General features: G+C 36.7%; 1 protein-coding gene across 7 annotated transcripts in view; it reads right to left on the bottom strand.

The window, feature by feature from the left end:
• Positions 1-23,700, bottom strand: part of GABRA2 (gamma-aminobutyric acid type A receptor subunit alpha2) — a 160,611-nt gene that overhangs the window by 53,961 nt on the left and 82,950 nt on the right. For 6 of the 7 annotated variants that reach the window (XM_025290095.3, XM_044945911.2, XM_006056288.4 and 3 more), the window contains exons 7-8: positions 19,629-19,772; positions 18,471-18,623 (exon numbers count right to left, since the gene is read on the bottom strand). In XM_025290095.3, the coding sequence (XP_025145880.1) occupies positions 18,471-18,623; positions 19,629-19,772 (297 nt within the window). The remainder of the gene's footprint in view (positions 1-18,470; positions 18,624-19,628; positions 19,773-23,700) is intronic. The other variant, XM_006056287.4, reaches the window with a different exon arrangement.

The raw sequence follows: 23,700 nt of genomic DNA, 5'->3' as shown, positions 1-23,700 counted from the left end.
GTGCATTATAAATGCCCAGTATATAAAATCATCCATCAAATGTTAAATTATCCTCCCTTCTTTCTCCCTTTCCCTATCACTTTCTCTCTCTCAGCCTCAGTGGCTTTATCTCTAAAATGGGAACTCTGATACAACTTGAACATTAAATGCTACATGCAAATATCTCATTTGGAACCTGACAAATAAAGAGCCTTATAGCTTCCCTGTTGTTTTTGAGTTCTTTAGGTCCCCATGTGTAGATAAAACAGCTAAGAATCCAGACCAAGGATGCAAGAGTCCCATCTAGTGGTGGTTTAAGAAAAAAATCAAAAGACACGTAGGGATTATAACTGCTTAAATCATTGCTTAGAAATCCTTGGGCAATTTATTTTAGTTATTCATTTCCTACTTTGAGAAATAATTTAACGTGGCTCACAGGAAAAGAGAAAGGAAAGCCTTGAACTGGATTCTTCTCTGTGCTTCTAATGTCCAAAATCTCTTCAGAATGGATTTCTGGACTTGTTAAACTCTTTATCTATCTGGCTGAACTACTGTGTTCCTAGATTTCTTAAAGGCTGTGATTCGATTCTTCACTTAGGCATGATTTGTTAGCCTAATGCTATCAGAAGAATTTAGTAGTGTCATTATGACTTTAAGACCGATCTTTTGCAAGAACCATCCATCAGTCAAAATCTATTATATTTGAGAGATGACTTCCAAGAACTCTTGCATGGTTTATATCTAATCTCAAATGTTATCAGAAATGAATTGGAAGTTCTGGTTAAGGAAAGGCTAGATTTAACAATGCTTGAATATAGCCTTTCTGGGGATTCTATACCTCTGTTCCATTAGGAAAATTCAATCCATTGTAAAAACTACATACCACAGTAATTGTTATGAGCAAGTCTGTGTTCTCCCCCAAATTCACATGCTGAAATCTAATCCCTGGCGTGATGGAGGTGGGACTTTGGAGAGGTAATGTGGTCATGAAGTTCAGGTCCTCATTAAGGAGATTAGTGCCCTGATAAGAAGAGGTCAGAGAATTAGCTCACTCTCTTTCTGCTATGTGAGGATACAAAGACCCCACCAAGCAGGCATCCTGATATACAACTTTCAGTCTCCAAAACTGTGAGAAAGAAATTTCTGTTGCCTCTTAACCCACAATCTATGGTACTGTGTGGAAGAGTCTAGCCTAAAATAGTAATATTCTGATTTCATAAGTTTAAAAGAAATTAATATATTCAGTATGATGACAACAAAGCAATGAAAGAATAGACCACAGAAAACACTGAGTATGAACTCCCCACTGTTATCAAATCTTTTTACTATTTCAATCTTGTAATTGTATTGTCATAAAATGCATTGTGCCTGTTCAAATTGTAATAGTTTTGGTGATTTCTTATAGCTCCCTGAGGTGATTTAACTAGGGAGATATTATGCTATTTGTGATAAATAATGCATCATTAAATAATTTTTATCAAAAAAAGTCACCCAAGTAGAAATCATTTCCTTGAAAGACTAGGAGATATGTGAAAAAATAGTTTTTGAGTGTTTAAAAACTGAGAATAAATATGCACTCAAAATCTTGCTATAGTGAAACTAAATATTTAATAACCTAAACCTGTTTAAATAGTAAAATAACCATAGTAAAAATATCTATTATTTTCCATTTTGTTATTTCAAAGCTCAAGTGAAGGAAAAAAATAACTAAACACAAAAACTAAAACTAAAAACAAAACAATAACAACCCCCCTTGAAACACCTGATATCTCCTTTATATATTCTATAAGGTTATCAAGCTTTCACAGATGAAATCCAAGACAAAGTATAAGAAACGGTTTTACAGAATATTGTCAAAAGCAGTAATCAAATTCTCTACCTCAAATTAAAATTAAACAGGAGTTTCTAATGACTGAGGTTTATAAGTAGCGGTGGCTCAGATGGTAAAGCGTCTGCCTACAATGTGGGAGACCTGGTCTAAATCCCTGGGTCAGGAAGATCCCTTGGAGAAGGAAATGGCAAGCCACTCCAGCACTCTTGCCTGGAGGATTCCATGGATGGAAGAGCCTGGTGGGCTACAGACCATGGGGTTGCAAAGAGTCAGACGCGACTTCACTTTCACTTTCACGTTTAATGGGGCTTCCCAGGTGGCTCAGTGGCAAAGAATCTGCCTGCCAAGCAGGAAACATAGGTTTGATCCCTGGGTCAGGAAGATTCCCTTGAGAAAGAAATGGTAATCCACTTTTGTATTCTTGCCTGGGAAATCCATGGACAGAGGAGCCTGGTGGGAAGAGTCGAACATGATTCAGCAACTAAACAAAATTGCATACTTTTAAAGACCTAGACTAACTACGTTAATTTTGTTTAAAAATCCAGCATTATGAAACCAGGACAGGAATGAATTTTGAAATACATAATTAATGTATTAGTTACTATACCATAGTCTGATAGTACAACTTCTGGGCAGGAAATAGATCAAAGAATCTGAAAAACTTCAATAACCAGCTGCTAATACTAAGAGTTAAAAAGAAAGAAAGAAAGTGAAGTCGCTCAGTGGTGTCTGACTCTTTGTGACCCCCATGGACTGTTGCCTACCAGGATCCCGGCTCCATGGGATTTTCCAGGCAAGAGTACTGGAGTGGGTTGCCATTTCCTTCTCCAGGGGATCGTCCCGACTCAGGGATTGAACCTGGATCTCTAGCATTGTAGGCAGACGCTTTACCGTCTGAGCCACCAGGAAAGATTACCAATAGTTAACTATTTTGCAAATCTGAACATTCACCTCAAGCTCTGATCTATGTTTATTAAGCCTGATTCTCAAACAGAAATTACCCATGTTTGAAGCAATCACCCAGGAGATTTCTGATTTCAAACTCTGAAAGTGAAAAGAAAAAGAAAAAGTAATTTGATGGCAGAGATCAAACCAGTCAATCTTGAGGGAAATCAACCCTGAATACTCTTTGGAAGGACTGATGCTGAAGCTGAAGCTCCAATACTTTGGCCACCTGATTCGAACAGCTGACTCATTGGAAAAGACCTTGATGCTGGGAAAGATTGAAGGCAGAAGGAGAAGTGGACAACAGAGGATGAGATGGTTGGATAGCATCACCAATTCAATGGACATGAATTTGGGCACATTCCAGGAGATGGTGAAGGACAGGGAAGCATAGCATGCTGTAGTCCATGCGGTCTCAAAGAGTCAGACATGACTTGGCAAATCAACAACAACAAAAGAAAAAGTGAGAGCATTTGAGTGAGAGAGCTGTAAGGTCAAATTCTTTCTTTGCTACTGACCTGCTGTCTGATAATGGAGTAATTTAATACTTACAGGTTTCAAAGTTCTTGTCTGACAAGTGGGGATAATCACTTTGTTAGCTGGGGATAGTTTTTTCATAATTAAATACTGATTACATCAGAAGTGTCTAACACAGTATATGACCCATAGAGGTGCTCTAAACACTATTTAATTTTTTTTTTCTCTCATCACTATGACCACATAGATTTCAGTGTCAGAAATATGATTGGATAATCTGCCCTTATAACTTGAATGGTCATAACTGACTTGAAGTGATATTTGCATGTCCTGAAAAAAAAATCTCAAAAAAAAAATTCACTGACAAAATAACAGCATGTACTTTTCATTCCCTTCCTGTGCACTTAATAATAATTTATTCTCCTCAATTACACTGAAGCAGGCTACCTATTTTCCTGAAACAACTTCTAAACCTATCCCTAGTCTAGGACCAGCAAGGCTTTCTAAGTTTCCTTGCCATGGCTTATTAATGTATTTTTCCTCAGTCACTTTCCTAATTGGCAGTGGCTGACTGGATGAATCTCTGACAGCGGGGAGGAAGGCGGCTGGTGGGCTGGCAGCTTGCTGATTAGCATGAGCTACCTTGTGCCAAAGTCAATTCTGGGATGCCAGGTGTGCCGCCTGTTAGCACTCCACAGCCCATGCCTTGTGGAAGACAGAGATTTGGAATGAGTTTTGCAGAGGCTGTATTCACCCTGCACCGGCTTTCTGTTTATCGGTTTCATATCCTGCAACCACCCAGGCATTCTACTCCTGCTGCCACTTGATCCCCGCTTTCCAATTAAAACTATCCATGTCTCCTTCTAAGGCGCCCTAATTCTTTAGCCTAAATAGGCTGAAGCTGTATCCAGATGATTTTCTGATTTTTCTCTCTTTTTAACTTTTTTTCAGCTTTATTATGGTGTAATTGGAAAATAAAATTGTAATATATTTAAAGTGTACAGTATGATGAAATGATATATATTATGAAAGGATCCCCACCATGGAGTTACTTAAACTCATCTCACATATTTACCATTTTTCTTTCTTTTTGATGAAGACACAGGTTCAATTCTCTTAGCAAATTTCAGTTACACAACAGTGTTATCAACTATAGTCATCATGTTATACATTGGATCCTCAGACCTTATCCATCCTGTAACTGAAAGTAAGTTTGTACCCTCCTCTCAGCCTCTCCCTAGGCCCCCATCCCCTGGCAACCACAATTCTGTTCTCTGTTTTCATTAGTTTAACTTCCTCTTTGCTTGGATTTATTGCTCAGTCCTTATGGAATTCTCTTTTCTATTTCTGCATGCCTTGATCCATAGATCTCTTAGATTTATACCACATTCTACAGTATCCTTGGTTTTCAGAAAGTACTCAGGCTTGCTATATATAAAACAATAAAAGTATATGTTCACTTTAAGATTTAATAAAATCTGTACACATATTGTTTTAGGGATCCTGTTAGCATCCCAATTAGGTAGACAGCATAAATTTTACATCTATTTATAATGGAGAAAATCTAGACTTCAGAGAGGTTACATGCTTGTTTAACCCAAAAGTGGAATCAGGACCTGGCAGAAGCTTTATTCCTTCCTGGCGCAACAGTCTTTCAAACAGGTATTTAAGCACTCAACATTATTAGTTGTTTTATTTAATAAATTTATTTATTATAATATTACTTCAGATCATGATTATCTCTTTATTAAACTACAACAAACTCATTATTAAGTGACTTTCTACCGAGTAGGTGACTGGTTTCTCAAAAGTTGAAGTGGAATGTTCTTATCTGCCATTTTTTTGATTACCTATAGTATGTGTTTCATATAAGTACACAGAACCCACTTTCTATATAACTTTCTTGGATTAAATGAAGAAGCATTTTTCACTCACCAATTCCAGCTGCAAAAAAGATGATTCTAATATTAATAGTTTGTTTGGCGTGCTGGCAGAGGGAAGAAATCCCCCAGAGTAGGACTAATGTTGAGACCTATGGGGAATTAGACAATGATGAGGTAAACAGGACAAAGGGAAGGTAGGCAAGGGGGAAGGGAGGGAAAAAAATTAGAGACGATATTGATAAAGATATGAAGAAAGCAGATATATTGATAATTCAAGATGATAATCTGATAATTAGATATTTAAAATTTTGTTTTATAATGTATATTGTTAATGTAATATAGGATTTTAACCATACCTAAAGAGAGGTCAAGCCTTTGCTTTCAGCTTCTGGCACATGATTACTACACCTAGATTGAAAGTCTGGGGGCTTTGGCCCACTGAATAGTGACAATTGAATGTTGGCTAACCTATTGTAATGGTAAGTTTTACTTGTTTATTTTTTTCCCTGAACCCATGCAACCTTCTTTTGGAAACAGCACTCTGATTCCTTAATTTAAAAATTAGGAAAGTAGCCTACTTACACTTTTAGTCTATATTGCTTTGCTAACCTAACTCTCATTGAACTCACAAATGTATTTATATCTATCTGGGCTTCCTTGGTAGCTCAGTAGTAAAGAATCTGCCTGCCAAATGCAGAAGACTTCGATCCTTGCATTGGGAAGATCTATTGGAGAAGGAAATGGCAATCCCCTCCAGTATGCTAGCTTGGGTAATCCCATGGACGGAGGAGTCTGGTTGTAAAGAATAGAACACGACTGAGCAACTAAACAACAGCAACAACATTCTATCTATCTAAACCATTTTCCCTTTGCTTATTGCCTCAGTGTAATCTACTTAATTGTCTATCAGTTTAAAAACAGGTAAAAATAACTGTCCTCTTGAAATTTAAATTCTTGTGGGAGAGACAAACCAAACAAAAATGTATTTTTCTATAAGATACTGGAAGATGATATGTGCAATGGAGGAAAGAAAAGAACAGGACCAGTGCAAGCAGAAGAGTCAGGATTGGGAAACAGTTCATAATTTTAAGTTATCTGTCAGTGAGGTCTCTTCACAAAGATGACAGTTAAGACAAAGCCTGAATGAGATGAAGGAATTAGCCATCTGGGAAAAGAGAAATTCAAGCAGAGAGAAAAGATAAACCTTTGAGGTGAATGACTGGTATACTTATGAAATAAGAAGGAAGCCGAGTGGATGCCAGGGGAAGGGGAGGGTAGAGGAGGACTGTGAATCTGTCCATGATGATTTTATCAGGGATAAGAATGTGATCCATGTAACTTACTAACCAGTAAGACTCAATTATGGGACTTGATCCACATCTTTGATGGTATGTCCTGTGGATATCTGTACAAGCTCATGATTAATTAAGAATGAAGTTAACAAAGAGGCTTAAGTCAGCTTGACTTGCATTTCATTATACCAAAATAAAGGAGATTTGATTAAAAAACTGAACACACACTGGCATATTTCACTTAAATATAGGAATATCAAAGATTCTGAAATTCCCTTCAAACAACTAAACACTGACCATATGAATGTCAAAGAAGCTGGATTATTGCCCAGATAGGTCTGTCCTGAAGATTATAGAGTTCGTAAATCCTGAAACATGCCATCTTGTGATATCGAGCCTAAGTGGAAGCAAGAGCTGATGACTCTTTACATATTTATTGATATGAAGGAGAGAATTAAGTATTAGACAATAAATAGTAACAATAATAGCAATGAGTTCATAGAATTTACTGTATGCCAGAATTGTTCTAAGTGTTCTGTTTGTCTATAAATGTATTTGTGGGTGTGTTAATTCCCAAAACTACCTCACAAGGTAGATACTATAATTCTAGTTCTACGCAGCTACAAAATTAAGGTACAAAGAGGTTAAAAAGAATTCCAGTAACTTTCCTAATTTGGTAATAGTACTGTCAGATTTTGAACCAAGATACAAGCATTCCTTGGCGATATTACAGGTTTAGTTCAAGACCACCACAAAAAGTGTGTATCACAATAAAACAAGTCACATGGAATTTCTGGTTTCCCCGTGCCTATAAAAGTTATATTTACACTATACTATAGTACTCTCGCCTGGAGAATCCCATGGACAGAGGAGCCTGGTGGGCTGCAGTCCATGGGGTCGCTAAGAGTTGGACACGACTGAGCAACTTCACTTTCACTTTTCACTTTCATGCACTGGAGAAGGAAATGACAACCCACTCCAGTGTTCTTGCCTGGAGAATCCCAGGGACAGGGGAGCCTGGTGGGCTGCAGTCCATGGGGTCGCTAAGAGTTGGACACGACTGAGCAACTTCACTTTCACTTTTCACTTTCATGCACTGGAGAAGGCAATGGCAACCCACTCCAGTGTTCTTGCCTGGAGAATCCCAGGGACAGGGGAGCCTGGTGGGCTGCCGTCTATGGGGTCGCACAGAGTCGGACACGACTGATGCGACTTAGCAGCAGCAGCAGCAGCACAGTCTATTAAGTGAGTAATAGTATTTGTTTTTGTTTAATCACTCAGTCATGTCCAAATCTTTCATGACCCCATGGACTATAGCCCTCCAGTCTCCTCTGTCCATGGGATTTTCCAGGCAAGAATACTGGAGTCGATTGCCATTTCCTTCTCCAAGGGATCTTCCCAACCCGGGGATAGAACTCAAGTCTCCTGCATTGGTAGGCAGATTCTTTACCACTGAGCCACCAGGAGAGCAATGTCTCAGGTGAAAAATACTATTGCTAGAATGTGCTAAGCATCATCTGAGCCCTCACTGAATTGTAATCTTTTTACAATAGTAACATCTAGGATCACTGATCACAGATCACCATAACAATAATAATAATAATAAAGTTTGAAATACAGTACAAATTACCCAAATGTGACACAAAGTGAGCAGATGCTGCTGGAAGGATGTCACCCAGGGACTTGTGTCATGCAAGGTTGCCATAAACCTTCAAATTTGTAAACAATGCAACATCTGCAAAGTACAATAAACAAAGCACAGTAAAATGAAATAAGCCTATGCTCTGGTTCCAACATATGTACTCTCAATCATTTCATGATCTTCATAGGAAACATACGTTTTCCTATTGTAGTAGAAACCACTAGCTGCCTATCTTATATTTAGTCAATCCATATTAGAACACTTAATTTATTGAGGGTGACAATTTCTCAGACTCTCTGGTTATGAGACCAAGTTAGGCTAAAAATATATGAATAGAGATTATTTGAAGGGACTTCTGGGAAAGCTCATTAATGGCACACACAGAGCTAGAAGATGTCTTTTGCCCTTTTTGCTTACATCTTCCTGTTTCCTGGATATGAATGTGAGACCTGGACCACCAACAACCTTTTTGACTCAAGAAGCAAAACTCCATGCTAAGGATATGAAAGAAGAAAAAGAGAAATAAACTGACTTCCCGATGCCTCTGGTGTTAACCATATCAGTCTTGTAGCATTTACTTGAGGATTTCTTTCACATGGAAAAAAAATTTCTCATATAAGACATACTTTGGATTCTCTGACATAAAATCAAACTGAGCCATGGAATAGTGTGATCTAAGTAGAAACATGAGCAATCCAAACATATCACTTTTGGAGGTTTAATTATTCCAAAATTCATATAAGAGAGGAAGGTAAGGCACTTGCAAATGCAATGAAATTTGTACATATAAACTCTGCAGCTTTAGCATTTGAACTCCCTGTACACTTTTACCAAACATACACCCTAACAGATGTTTGTTATTTGGTTCTAGATAGAAAAAAACTCTCTATTCCATATTGAATGTGATATTACAGTAAAAATACCAGCACATATTTCTTACATATAAGGTCATTTATATACGCCTATGAAAGAAAAAGAAAGTGAAAGTGAAATTCGCTCAGTTGTGTCCAACTCTTTGCAACCCCATGGCCTATATAGACCATGGAATTCTCCAGGCGAGAATACTGGAGTGGGTCAGTCAGTCAGTTCAGTCACTCAGTCATGTCCGACTCTTTGCGACCCCATGAATCACAGCACGCCAGGCCTCCCTGTCCATCACCAACTCCCAGAGTTTACCCAAACTCATGTCCATCGAGTTGGTAATGTCATCCAGCCATCTCATTCTCTGTCGTCCCCTTCTCCTCCAGCCCCCAATCCCTCCCAGCATCAGGGTCTTTTCCAATGAGTCAGTCTTCGCATCAGGTGGCCAAAATATTGGAGTTTCAGCTTCAGCATCAGTCCTTCCAATGAACAACCAGGACTGATGTCTTTAGGATGGACTGGTTGGATATCCTTGCAGTCCAAGGGACTCTCAAGAGTCTTCTCCAATACCACAGTTCAAAAGCATCCATTCTTCGGCACTCAGCCTTCTTCACAGTCCAACCCTCACATCCATACATGACTACTGGAAAAACCATAGCCTTCACTAGATGGACCTTTGTTGGCAAAGTAATGTCTCTGCTTTTGAATAGGCTATCTAGGTTGGTCATAACTTTCCTTCGAAGGAGTAAGCGTCTTTTAATTTTATGGCTGCAATCACCATCTGCAGTGATTTTGGAGCCCCCCCCACAAATAAAGTCTGACACTGTTTCTACTGTTTCCCCATCTATTAGCCATGAAGTGATGATGGGATCAGATTCCATGATCTTCGTTTTCTGAATGTTGAGCTTTAAGCCAACTTTTTCACTCTCCACTTTCACTTTCATCAAGAGGCTTTTTAGTTCCTCTTCAATTTCTGCCATAAGGGTGGTGTCATCTGCATATCTGAGGTTATTGATATTTCTCCCGGCAATCCTGATTCCAGCTTGTGCTTCTTCCAGCCCAGTGTTTCTCATGATGTACTCTGCATAGAAGTTAAATAAGCAGGGTGACAATATACAGCCTTAACGTACTCCTTTTCCTATTTGGAACCAGTCTGTTGTTCCATGTCCATTTCTAACTGTTGCTTCCTGACCTGCATATAGGTTTCTAAAGAGGCAGGTCAGGTGGTCTGCTATTTCCCATCTCTTTCAGAATTTTCCACAGTTTATTGTGATCCACACAGTCAAAGGCTTTGGCATAGTCAATAAAGCAGAAATAGATGTTTTTCTGGAACTCTCTTGCTTTTTCCATGATCCAGTGGATGTTGGCGATTTGATCTTTGGTTCCTCTGCCTTTTCTAAAACCAGCTTGAACATCTGGAAGTTCATAGTTCACATATTGCTGAAGCCTTGAGTCAGTAGCCGTTCCCTTCTCCAGGGGATCTTCCAAGCCAGAGATCGCACTCAGGTCTCCTGCATTTCAGGTGGATTCTTTACCAGCTGAGCCACAGTATAGTCATATATTCATAGATAAACTTACTCAGAAATGTGAAAACTGATTTGGCTTCAAATATACAAATAATAATTGCAAACTCATTATGATTATTCTTATTTATAGGAAGTCTTGAAGGATGTTAAGCAACTGAAAAGACCAGAAGCCACAATTTCACAAAATAAGCTATATGTTTACACAAATACAAAATGAGTTTTGTACTTGCAGATATACTGCTTAGTCACTGGAGCCTTGAAAACATAAAACCTGAGGTTTAAGATGAAAAGTTTCCCAACTGCTTTCTCATACCAATGGCAACAGAGGGCAACTGTCTCATCATAAAGGGAGTTTTGTTTGTTTTTTGTTCAAGAATACCCCAAGCATCTAGAACCATGTGATAAAGAAGTACCCAATAAGTGTTGGTATTGAATGAATTGGGCAAGAGCACTCAGAGAAGGTCAAAGGAGGCTTTCATCACCTATCATTGCAAGATATGTGGGCAGAGTCTTTGAAGAAATAGCTTTGAAAAATATCAAGCTGCCTCTACAACCACAAAATAAATGCAATATCCAAAATACTAAAGAGATAAAACCCAATATAATGGAGCAAAGATTCTAGTATCAAAGTCATGCACATTCTAATCTCAACTCCTCTACCTGTTGTCTTGTTTGCTGTTTTTTTATTTTATTCATGGCATGAAGCCAGACCTCAAATGTTGAGAAATTTGACATTCATCTCCCAGGGCATATTAATTTCTTTATTTATTTATTTTTTTAGAATCATATTGTTTTATTTATTTTTTTATTTTATTTTATTTTATTTTTAAACTTTACATAATTGTATTAGTTTTGCCAAACATCAACAGTGGGTTTCTTTTGTTTGTTTTTTAACTTTATCCATCAAAAAAAAGTTCTGGACGCAAGAGGAGGGCAGATGATTTAATGATACCCCATCAGCTTGTAGACCTGACTGTGGACTTAGAGAAGTTTGGAGAGGGCAGATGCTTAGGTAACTGCTGGGCATCGTCAGATGATGATATTAAGACTCAAAAGGAGGCAGAAAGATGGAGGGTGAAGTGAAGGATGGAATGAGAATAAGAAGGCTGACAGGCTTCAAGTATCATTCTGGACAGAACACAGGACTTTTATTTTTTACTTGCACACACATATATACATGTAGGACTTCCCTGGAGGCTTTACGGTAAAGAATCTGCCCACAGTGCAAGAGCCCCAGATTCAATCCCTGGGAAGACCTCCTGGAGAAGAGAATGGCAACCCACTCCAGTATTCTTGCCTAGAGAATTCCATGGACAGAGGAACCTGGCAGGCAGGAGTCCATGGGGTTGCAAAGAGTTGGACACAACTGAGTGACTCACACACACACACACACACACTCACACACACACACATATACATGTATACCCACATGGAATTATATTTATCACAAGCTTTACTCAGAGTAACTCATAGAGATAATACTAAGAATGCTTTTACCACCTAACAGTTTACATTTACATGAAAATGTCTATTGTTAGCCATTCATATAAAATTTACAAATTCAAATATAGCCTGGATTTTTAACTTTGTATGTTATTTTTATAACCAATCTTTTGAAAATTTTGCATATTTGTTATAGTTGAACCTAACAGCCTTGATCCTAACACATTCTGTTGATTAAAAATTAAATATTTATTCATCTATTTGTCTCTTTTCTAAACTTAGGTAGTCTTCTATTTGCATGTTTTTACCATATGCATTTATGTGATTTATGCTATGAAATCTGTCTTTATTCACCTCAATGCAGTATTTTATTTTCTTTACAATCTTTATTAAACAAATATTTCATTATTTAATTTCATTTAATATGCTGTATATTTACATATAAATTTAGATCTTTATGGAAAATTGGTTCTGTCCTAATCATTTCCTTTCTTTTTTAATTATTATGTAATTTTCCCTAAAAATGCATTTTGTCCATTATTTGTGCTCTGAAATCATGTAACATTGCTTTTTAAGCCATTTGAATTGAAATTTTCTCATATTTTTGGCCACATCCTTTTTTATGTCCTTGTTTAAATAACTGGCTACTTTGAAATAGGTATCTAAGAAGATTTCTAAATCCTGAGAAATTCTTGAGGTGTTCATTCAATGCTGTTTCTTTTCCAAGCTATGACTTACAAAATGTTTTATGAAGATGAAAGTCACATAATATACAACTAACCTTTTTTTTTTATTTTATTTTATTTTTTAAACTTTACATAATTAACTAACCATTTTAAAGTGTACAATTCAGTGGCATTTATGCATTCACTGTGTTCTGAACTACCACCTCTATCTAGTTTCAAAACAGTTCTAGCACCCTGGGACACCCAGTTCTTACTACATTTTACTCTGTATCCACCTACTGGCAACTACGAAACTGCTTCTTGGGTTTACCTATACTAGATAATTCATGGGGTTGCAAAGAGTAGGACACGACTGAGCGAATGATCTGACCTGATCTGATACTAGATAATTCATATGAAAGGAAGAATACAATATGTGACACTTTTTATCCATTCTCTTTCACTTAACATAATGTGTTTGAGATTCATTCATGCTGTAGCATGTTATCAATATTTAATCCTTTCTAAATACTGAAGAAGCTGAAGTTGAAGGGATCTATGAAGACCTACAAGATCTTCTAGAACTAACACCAAAAAAGATGTCCTTTTCATTATAGGGGACCGAAATGCAAAAATAGGAAGTCAAGAAACACCTGGAATAATAGGCAAATTTGGCCTTGGAGTACAGAATAAAGCAGGGCAAAGATTAATAAAGTTTTGCCAAGAGAATGCACTGGTCATAGCAAACACCCTCTTCCAACAACAGAAGAGAAGACTCTACATATGAACATCACCAGATGGCCAACACCGATATCAGATTCATTATATTCTTTCCAGCCAAAGGTGAAGAAGCTCGATACAGTCAGCAAAAATAAGACCTGAAGCTGACTGTGGCTCAGATCATGAAACCCTTATTGACAAATTCGGATCTAAATTGAAGAAAATAGGGAAAACCACTAAACCATTCAGATATGACCTAAATCAAACCCCTTACGATTATACAGTGGAAGTGAGAAATAGATTTAGGGGACTAGATCTGATAGACAGGGTGCCTGATGAACTATGGATGGAGGTTCTTGACACTGTAAAGGAGACGGGGATCAAGACCACCCATCTAAAAAAGAAATGCAAAATGCAAAATGGCTCTCTGAGGAGGCCTTACAAATAGCTGTGCAAAGAAAAGAAGAAGAAAGCAAAGGAGAAAAGGGAAGATATACCATTTGAATGCAGAGTTCTAAATAAGAGCAAAGAGAGATAAGAAAGCCTTCCTCAGTGATCAGTGCAAAGAAATACGGGGGGTGGGGGCGGATATATATATAATGGGAAAGACTAGAGATCTCTTCAAGAAAATTAGAGATATCAAGGGAACATTTCATGCAAAGATGGGCTCGATAAAGGACAGAAATGGTATGGACCTAACAGAAGCAGAAGATATTAAGAAGAGGCAGCAAGAATACACAGAAGAACTGTACAAAAAAGATCTTCATGACCCAGATAATCACGATGGTATGATCACTGACCTAGAGCCAGACATCCTAGAATGTGAAGTCAAGTGGGCCTTGGGAAGCATCACTAAAAACAAAGCTAGTGGAGGTGATGGAATTCCAGTTGAGCTATTTCAAATCCTGAAAGATGATGCTGTGAAAGTGCTGCACTCGACATGCCAGCAAATTTGGAAAACTCAGTAGTGGCCACAGGACTGGAAAAGGTCAGTTTTCATTCCAATCCCCAAAAAAGGCAATGCCAAGGAATGCTCAAACTACCACACAATTGCACTCATCTCACACGCTAGTAAAGTAATGCTCAAAATTCTCCAAGCCAGGCTTCAGCAGTACATGAACCATGAACTTTCAGATGTTCAAGCTGGTTTTAGAAAAGGCAGAGGAACCAGAAATCAAATTGCCAACATCCATTGGATCATGGATAAAGGAAGAGAGTTCCAGAAAAATATCTATTTCTGCATTATTGACTATGCCAAAGCCTTTGACTGTGTAGACCACAACAAATTGTGGAAAATTCTTCAAGAGATAGGGCACCATCCCACTTGACATTACTCTTAAGAAATCTGTATGCAGGTCAGGAAGCAATAGTTAGAACTGGATATGGAACAACAGATTGGTTCCAAAAAAGGAAAGGAGTACGTAAGGCTGTATATTGTCACCCTGCTTATTCAACTTATATACAGAGTATATCATGAGAAATACTGGGCTGGATGAAGCAAAAGCTGGAATTAAGATTGCCAGGAGAAATATCAATAACCTCAGATATGCAGATGACACCACCCTTATGGCAGAAATTGAAGAAGAACTAAAGAGCCTCTTGATGAAAGTGAAAGAGGAGAGTGAAAATGTTGGCTTAAAGTTCAACATTCAGATAACTAAGATCATGGCATCTGGTACCATCATTTCATGGCATATAGATGGGGAAACAATGGAAACAGTGGAAGACTTTATTTTGGGGGGGCTCCAAAAATCACTGCAGATTGTGATTGCAGCCATGAAATTAAAAGGCGCTTGCTCCTTGGAAGAAATGTTATGACCAACCTAGACAGCATATTAAAAAGCAGAGACATTACTTTGTCAACAAAGGTCCATCTAGTCAAGGCTATGGTTTTTCCAGTGGTCATTTATGGATGTGAGAGTTAGACTATAAAGAAAGCTGAGTGCCAAAGAATTGATGCTTTTGGACTGTGGTATTGGAGAAGACTCTTGAGAGTCCCTTGGACTGGAAGGAGATCCAACCAGTCCATCCTAAAGGAAACCAGTCCTGAATCTTCGTTGGAAGGACTGATGTTGAAGCCAAAACCCCAATACTTTGGCCATCTGATGCAAAGAACTGACTCATTTGAAAAGACCCTGATGCTGGGAAAGATTGAAGGCAGGAGGAGAAGGGGATGACAAAGGATGAGGTGGTTGGATGGCATCACTGACTCAATGGACATGAATTTGAGTAAACTCCAGGAGTTGGTGCCAGACAGGGAGGCCTGGTGTGCTGCAGTCCATGGGATCACAAAGAGTCAGACATGCCTGAGCAATTGAACTGAATGACTGACTGACTGATAGGTGAAAAATATTCTACTGTAAGTATATACTATATTTTGGTTATCCATTCATCTACAAAGGATATTTGGATTGTTTCTATCTTTTGATTATTAGGAATAATATCACTATATAAACATCTGTGTACAAGTTTCTGTATAAACATGCTTTCATTAATCTTAGGTAATACCTAGAGGTGAAATTGTTGGATCATATGTTAATTCTATGTTCAACTTTTTGAGGAACTGCCAAACAATTGTCCACAGAAGCTATACCATTTTATACTCCCCCTGCAATTTATGAGACTTTCTATTTAAGTACTTAAGTCCCTTTTTTTCTTTTGGTTTATTCATTATTATGGCCATGCTGCTGCTGCTGCGGCTAAGTCGCGTCAGTCGTGTCCGACTCTGTGCGACCCCATAGACGGCAGCCCACCAGGCTCCCCGTCCCTGGGATTCTCCAGGCAAGAACACTGGAGTGGGTTGCCATTTCCTTCTCCAATGCATGAAAGTGAAAAGTGAAAGTGAAGTCGCTCAGTTGTGTCTGACTCTTCGCGACCCCATGGACTGTAGCCCACCAGGCTCCTCCATCCATGGGATTTTCCAGGCAAGAGTACTGGAGTGGGGTGCCATTGCCTTTATAAAATGTATTTTATTGTTGCTTTGATTTGCATTTCCTTAAAGTACAATGATGTACATTATGACTTGTGTTTGTTTGCCATTTGTATATTTATTTTGTTTAGAAAAAAGTCCATTTGAGTTTTTTGTCCATTTTCTAAAATCAGGGTTTTGGTCATTTTGTTTTTGAGTTGTAAGAATTCCTTATTTATTCAGGATATTAAACCCTTATCAGATGTATGAAATGCAATTTTTTCTCCCAAATGTAAGTTGTCTTTTCACATTTTTGATGATGTTTGAGATACAAAAGTTTTCAACTTAGTGAAATTCAATTTATCTGTTTTTCTTTGTTACCCATGCTTTCGATGTCAAATCTAAGAATCCATGTTTAGATCCAAATTCATAAAGATTTATCCTGCATTTTCTTCTAATAGACCCTGTATTGTCTTCTAATAGTTTTACAGTTCTCAGTTTTACATTAATGCTTTATACCTGTTTAATTGTTGTGTCAAGGACTGAAGTAGGACTCCATCTTCATTCCTTTGCACCTGGTGGTCATCCAGCTGTCCCAGCACCATTTGGTAAAGAGAATACTATTTTCACACAGAAGGGTCTTGGCATGCCTACTGAATATTCATTAGCCATAGTTGTTTGTTTCTGGACTCAGTTTTATTCCATCGGTCTATATGTCCATCCTAATGACACTACAACACTGTTTTGATTAATGTAGCTTTGTACTAGGCTTTGAATCTGAGTAGTATGAATTCAGCAACTTTTTTCTTTATAGATACTGTTTTGGCTATTTGGAGCCATTTGCAATTTCACATGAATTTGAGGATTGACATTTCTGCCCAAAAAAAGCCATTGGATTTCTTACAGGTATTAAATCTATAGACTGCTTTGGGGATTATTCCTATCTTAATGGTACTATCTTCCAAAAAAAGAAACATGAGATATCTTTCCATTTAGTTAGGTCTTCTTTAATTTATTTCATCCAAGTTTTATAGTTCTTAGTGGACAAGTGTTTACCTACTTGGTCAGATTTGTTTCCAGATATTTTATTATTTTGGACACCATTATAAATGAAATTATCTTTTAAATTATTCATTTCTAATATTGAGACTAAAATTGATTTTTTAGCATTGATAATAAGAATAGCTAACAGTTGGATAGCATGTATTAAATGCCAGGCATTGTTCTAAGAGCTTTACACATGTTCATGGTCTCAGTACACTATAGTCTATAAGATACAGTTACATTATAATAACATGGCCTACAAGGATGTCTCATCTAGGCCTCAAACTACATTTCTATCTGTATGCATATCCACTGACACTGAATCAGCTCACTGTCACTGAATACACTACGCCCTTTCATCCTGCTATATTATTGCATACTTTATCCTTTTTTGACTAGGATTTTTGTCCCATCTCATTCATCTGGGAATCTCCTACTTATCCTTCAAGACTTAGTTTGAATGTTAACTCAGTTACTTAATCAGCCCTCTTAGGGAACATCCATGCTGCTTATATTTTTAATGGCTTGCATGTGTCTCTTTCATAATCCTTTCATCTTGTGTTGTCATTAACTTTCCTGCTTATTCTGGTGCTCTCCACCACAGTAGATTCTCAGTAAAGCCTTCCTAAATGAATGAGTGGACCAAATACACAAAGTGGCCTACTTTGTTACAAAATGTGCTCATCTTAATTCATATATCTGAAAAGCAGTAACCAAATTCCCCTGCATGTTTTAAATCAAGAAACTTAATTTTGTTATCAAACATACTACTGATAGGGAATGAGGGATCGCTTTCTCTTTCTCCTCTCCTTCCTCCCTTATTCTCTCATTTAAGGTACTAAGATCATCTTTGTTCATCTAAAAACTAATCCCTCCCCTCCCAAAAAAAGACCAACAAATAAAGTAAATATAAAAGCTTAGAAATATGGTACTGTTGAACTTTATATTAAAACCTCTAAGAATATTCTTCTTATATTAACATGAAATGAAGTGTTGATAAGCAAAATGATTTAACAGAAAGAAAAGAGTGTATTTCAGATTTGAGAACTGTTTATATTCCTTATCAAGAATGGGACACTGACTCTGTATTTTACTTTCCTGAGCCTCAGTTTCCTCATCTATAAGGCAAAGCCAAATACTCCCTGCTCTGTACATGACAAACTATTGGGGTGAGGATCAAGAGATAGAATGCTTTTGAAAGTATGCCATGAAACAAAATGTGCTGTACAGCACAGTATGTAGTTAGTCACTCACCAAACACTGTTCTTGCAGGCACAGATTCTCTGTTAAGCCAGAATGACACTTGGGAGAGAATGACAGTCATGATGCAAGGCAGATATGTCTGAATCACAAAATATCCAATTTTTCTTTTCAAGTGGAAATGAGCTGTCATTACAGTATATTCACCTAGAAGAAAAATTTAAGCAGCTTAAGAAACTGTAGTAGTCAATAGTTTGAACCTTTTGGAAATGGAAGGGATTAGAGAAAAAAAGTCCCTGATTTAAAAATGCAAAGAATTTGTCCCATATATAGCATGGAAAATATATAACATTAAAATGCCATTTAGCATAGCAACAGAATATTAATGAAAATTTTCATATGACCAAGGAATTTGCATGGCTTGTATACAGTGTGGTATTTGATTTTTCTCTCTAGGTCGTGCTTACTGACCAAAGGACAGAGGATTCATAAGTGCTCTCTGAACATACATTATCTTAGTATCCTCATCCTCTTTGGTACCACCCTCAAGCCTCTGCTTTGATTGTTTTCCAGTCTAGCCCTACTTAGGCTCTTTGTGGTATTGATCTCTAGCCACATCTCCAAGACTGATCTTTTGGCCCAGATTTTAATCCTATCACCAATTCTGAATTTACCGATCTTAATGTCTTCTCTAATATACTGGGGTCAGTTTTGTCTGATCCTCATAGCTACCTTCCGTTCTGCTCTCTGGGTTTACATCTGCCAGATGTGAGATCATGAGTTCATACAGCTGTGTTTTCTTAGGGAAGGTTTCAGCTTTCCCACAGAGGCTAGTAGTAATTATTTGTAATCAAGCATTGAATAGTCGTAACTCGTGCAGGATAGGGGAAAAAGAATTAGAAAATGAGGGAAATTGTAACACTGATAAGGTAAAATTGGCTCGTCTCAAAAGACAAGTTAGATCAGTGTTTTTTTTTAAACTTTAATGCACATCTTGGAATCTACTTAAAGTCTTGTTAAAAAGCAGATCCGGACTTAATAGGAGTCAGGCATGAGAGTCTCAATGTCTAAAAAGCTCCCAAGCACCATCTATGCTGCTGGTTCTTAGACCTCAAGAGAAAAAGGTTTTAAGCAAACTAATACATTTCCAATGGCTTTAACCCATTAACTTTCTTAGGAATTAGCTTTTCTTTAGACTCATTTTTTACTGACCTGTACTAGATTTAATTGTCTCCTTCCCAATTGATTGGCCCAGCAGATCATATTGATTTAACCTAGAGCCATCAGGAGCAACCTGTACAGAATCAGACGCATTGTATGTCCAAATGTAAGTAACCTCTGAGGTTGTATATGCATCTGTAGGAAATTAGGGGAAAAAAATCTTTTTAAGCATTTTAGTAAGAATCATCAATAATAATAACATCAAAGGTTGTATATTTCATGGAATTATTGTTTACTATAAAACTGATGTTTAAAGATCATATTTTTAGGGTAAAAAAGTGTCTCTGAAATTTTAATATGAAGGGTGTGAAGCAGATCAAGAAAGGCAACATGACCATAAGGATATTTTCACTGCAACCACTTTGATAGACAAAGATCGAATATCTCTTTAGAATCTGCAAAAATAACTGGGCTCTGAGATGGTTAAAATGTCTTCATTATTCCCAAAGTAACAGATGAAGGATTGCAGTAAACAGGTTACAAATACTCAAGTCCCATTTAACTAGTTAATTTAGAAACAGCCATTGCTCATGAAATAATAATTGTATTCCAAAATGACATTGTTCTCTGGACATAATGGTAACTTATTTCCAAGTGAGAACAATAATGATATATATTGTATTTAAAGTATTATCTTTGTAGTTAGTTTTGTAGACTTTTCTTCAAAACCTTCACCTAGTTAAGAATTAAATTACTTACCTATCATGATACAATATATTTCATTTAGAAGAATGAGAATTTTGCTGAATATGTAAAATAACTGAGAATACTATAGTTTCATAAATTGAAAACACTTTAAAACATATTTATTTTAAAATTAATTATTGAACACAGATCTCACTGGACTATACTTGCATAGCATCCTAATTAAGCTGTATATTGGCAGGAGGAGACAGATCACGTACAGACCAGATATAACTTTCTGATTTATTTGGCCAAAGATACAGGACTTAGCAGAAGTGAGATGACTGCAAAGCTGGAGAGCAAGCAGCGTATCTTGTCTCAGCACTTCTCTGGCCCTGGCATTTCCCTTGCGCTTATATGTCCTGAGGGGGAACAGGCAGAGTTTCTCCACAGTTGAATAAGCAGACAATTCTGGCTGTCCTACTGACCTTCCGAAGAACTTCTATGCACTCGTGCTCATGGGAATATTTAGATATATTAGTTACTTCTGGTCCCTGAGCAAAACTCAGCATCACAGTCACATTTTCAATTGAGGGAGAGAAAGAACCAGCTGTCTCCAGCTGTCTGCCTCTAGGTCTTCAGGACACTGGAAAGCTCATTTACCTGCCACCTATACATTTTCTAGGTTAATACCATTGTTCTGGGGTGGTCCTGGTACTTACCTGGAACCAAAGTCTGTGACCACAAATCCATTCCCACTTAAGCATTAGTTACAATAAAGTTATTGTTGTGTCTTATTCACTGTGTGATCTTTCAATGGCATACTACAATGTGTCTGTTTTTCTGACTGTCACTAGTAAAGGTTAATATCAGTGAAAGACACGTACACACCTACATCCACAAGTAAATTACATTATTTAAAATATTTTTCTGAAATAGCATTCTAAAATATGTGTATTTATATTATTTATATATATATCATATCATTATGTTTGTATATACAGATATTTAATAGCAAATATCTTCCTATAGTTTGCATATGAATGAATTCAGCTACTCTAAAATCTAAATTTCTATAATTAATTTCAATTAATCATTGATGATTTTGTTGTTATATATAATTAAGTAATCTTAGTAATGTGTATAACCAGCAATGCATTCTCAGATTAGCAAGTGGCTTGTTTTTTCTCATGAATACATATAATGACTTTCTCTTCAATAAAATTTCAAATGACACATAATTTAATAAACTGAAAAGACATCACATGCTCCACTTTATATCAGAAGATCTCAGAGTACTCAGCAGTTCTAGATCTTAATACATATAAGGTTTTATTTTAAGCAATTATAATAATTCCACTTTTGAATTTTGATGTTTACCTTTAAACATGAATAAAAGAAAATGAAACTCTGAAAAATGGTGAAATTTTTGAGAAACTAATAAGAGACTGACGGGAGGGACTCTTTCTTACTGATAGCTATCCTTTTTGAACCTGTCATAAGGAAAACGCTCTCACTTCATTCTTGCTAGATTAATCAGGAAACATATAACATTTTAATTTTGTTATTTACTATTATGAAAGATGGAAATCTGGATGGAAGTTCAAGAATATGTTAAAATGACTGATCCTTCCCATATCTTTTATAAAAAGAAATTATTTCATTTGTTAGGTAGGAATATGTTTTTTAGACTTGGGGTCTGGCGAGAAAAGAGAGAACAGAAAGTTATGCAATGCAGATTTGAGGCATTTTCTGGTCCACAAACACACATATAAACTCAGAGACTGTTGTGATTTTTCAGTAAAGTATAAAAGGAGAAAAAGACAAATTTCTTTAAAAATTGCGTGTCTAGATTAGGTTCCATTACATAATTTTACTTAATTTAAATTAATAACCCATTTTGAGTTCTAATCTGAATTAAAGAGTAAAGGCATACTAAGAAATTATTAATATTTGATAACCAAAACAATACCAAAATCATTTTAATTATTAATTTTTATCAAAAAAATTAAAATTTATTTTAGGATGATGCCCAGAGTACTTTTAGATTTCCATTCAGGAGGGTTTAGATCAAATTAAATAGCAAGGAATTGTATAAAGATGTGAAGCAACAGCAAAAAGCAAAACAAAACTGAATTCAAAATTGTAAGTTAGTAGAAAAGATGCTTCTTTTATTTGAGGATAATTAATGATAAAACTCCAGGAATTCCATCACCTGTGGGAGTCAAGGAAATTTTTTTAAACAAGTGAGAAGTAAATGATTAGAAGGAAAGGTCATCACCCCTTCTGCCAAAATTTGTCTTGTCAACATTTTAAGTTTTGGGTTGTTGGCCTGTTGGTCCATATTCCATAGTGCTGTCTATACAATTAACTCTCTATGTCTCAAGCATGTACTACGGACAAGGATAAATAAGATCATATGCAACTTTTTTTTAACTCTATGTGTCAGAAAATAAATATAGAGAAAACTAAGTAAGTGCAATTCAACAAAAAATGCCTAACAATAAGCTCTATGTGTTGCCTGCAACACCTCTAGATACAGAAAATCATATTCGCAAGCACACAATATTACATTTGTCTGAAGATGCACTATAAGACATTTTAAATTTTCACTTAAAATATTTCAGGTGTATCTATTTCATATTCAGAATTGAGACATCACTTATGTTTAGTGTCTTAATGGCACTAACTTGTCCACTGCAAAATGCCTTTCCTTCTTAGATCATTACTGGATCTTCAATAAATACTTTCTTTGGTATCAAGGCTTTTCAGTTATCTATTTAATACAATTTATGCAATGCAAATAAGCTTTTCTGTGCTACATCTAATGTAGTTTTCTAGCTTAATGTTTACTTGGAATAACATGATTGACTATCTTAAATAATTTTCGAAGAAGTGCTAGTACTAAAATGATAGTTTCCATGACAGGAAACGAAGGCTTTGTAATTATACAAAGAGGAGATTCTCAAATAAAATTGGGAACTGACACCTTTTGTAATATAGAACAGAACAAGTACGATTGAACTTATCATTCCATAAAACTATGATCATCAAAATAATCAGAGGGTTTTGCATTCGTATTGGCCAACATTCTTTCTTATTCTTCACTTGATACAGTCTGTGAGCAGAAGGTACATTATTTAGTCATACATATTTTTAATCAGCTGAGAGAACTGCATTTCTGTTCAAGAGTGTGAAAAGTCAGAAGCTGCTAGGAATGGACAAAGATGGGGTGCTAGAAAGAGCACGGTTTCTGAAAAGGTCAGGCTATGGAACACTCTCACAAAAGAGAGAAGCTGCCTAGCCGTGTCCATGAATTTATCCTGAACATGCCCTGAATGCCTTCTGGGCCTAGGGAGATGATGTGACCTTCCCTCTTTTCAATTATTCTGGGAGAGCTAATGCTTCTGGTTGACATATAAGATACAACCTCAGTGAC

Source organism: Bubalus bubalis, chromosome 7 (genome assembly GCF_019923935.1).
Source record: "Bubalus bubalis isolate 160015118507 breed Murrah chromosome 7, NDDB_SH_1, whole genome shotgun sequence".
Lineage (NCBI taxonomy): Eukaryota > Metazoa > Chordata > Mammalia > Artiodactyla > Bovidae > Bubalus > Bubalus bubalis.
The sequence above is the reverse complement of the archived record's forward strand: the minus strand, read 5'-3'. Positions and strand labels throughout refer to the sequence as shown.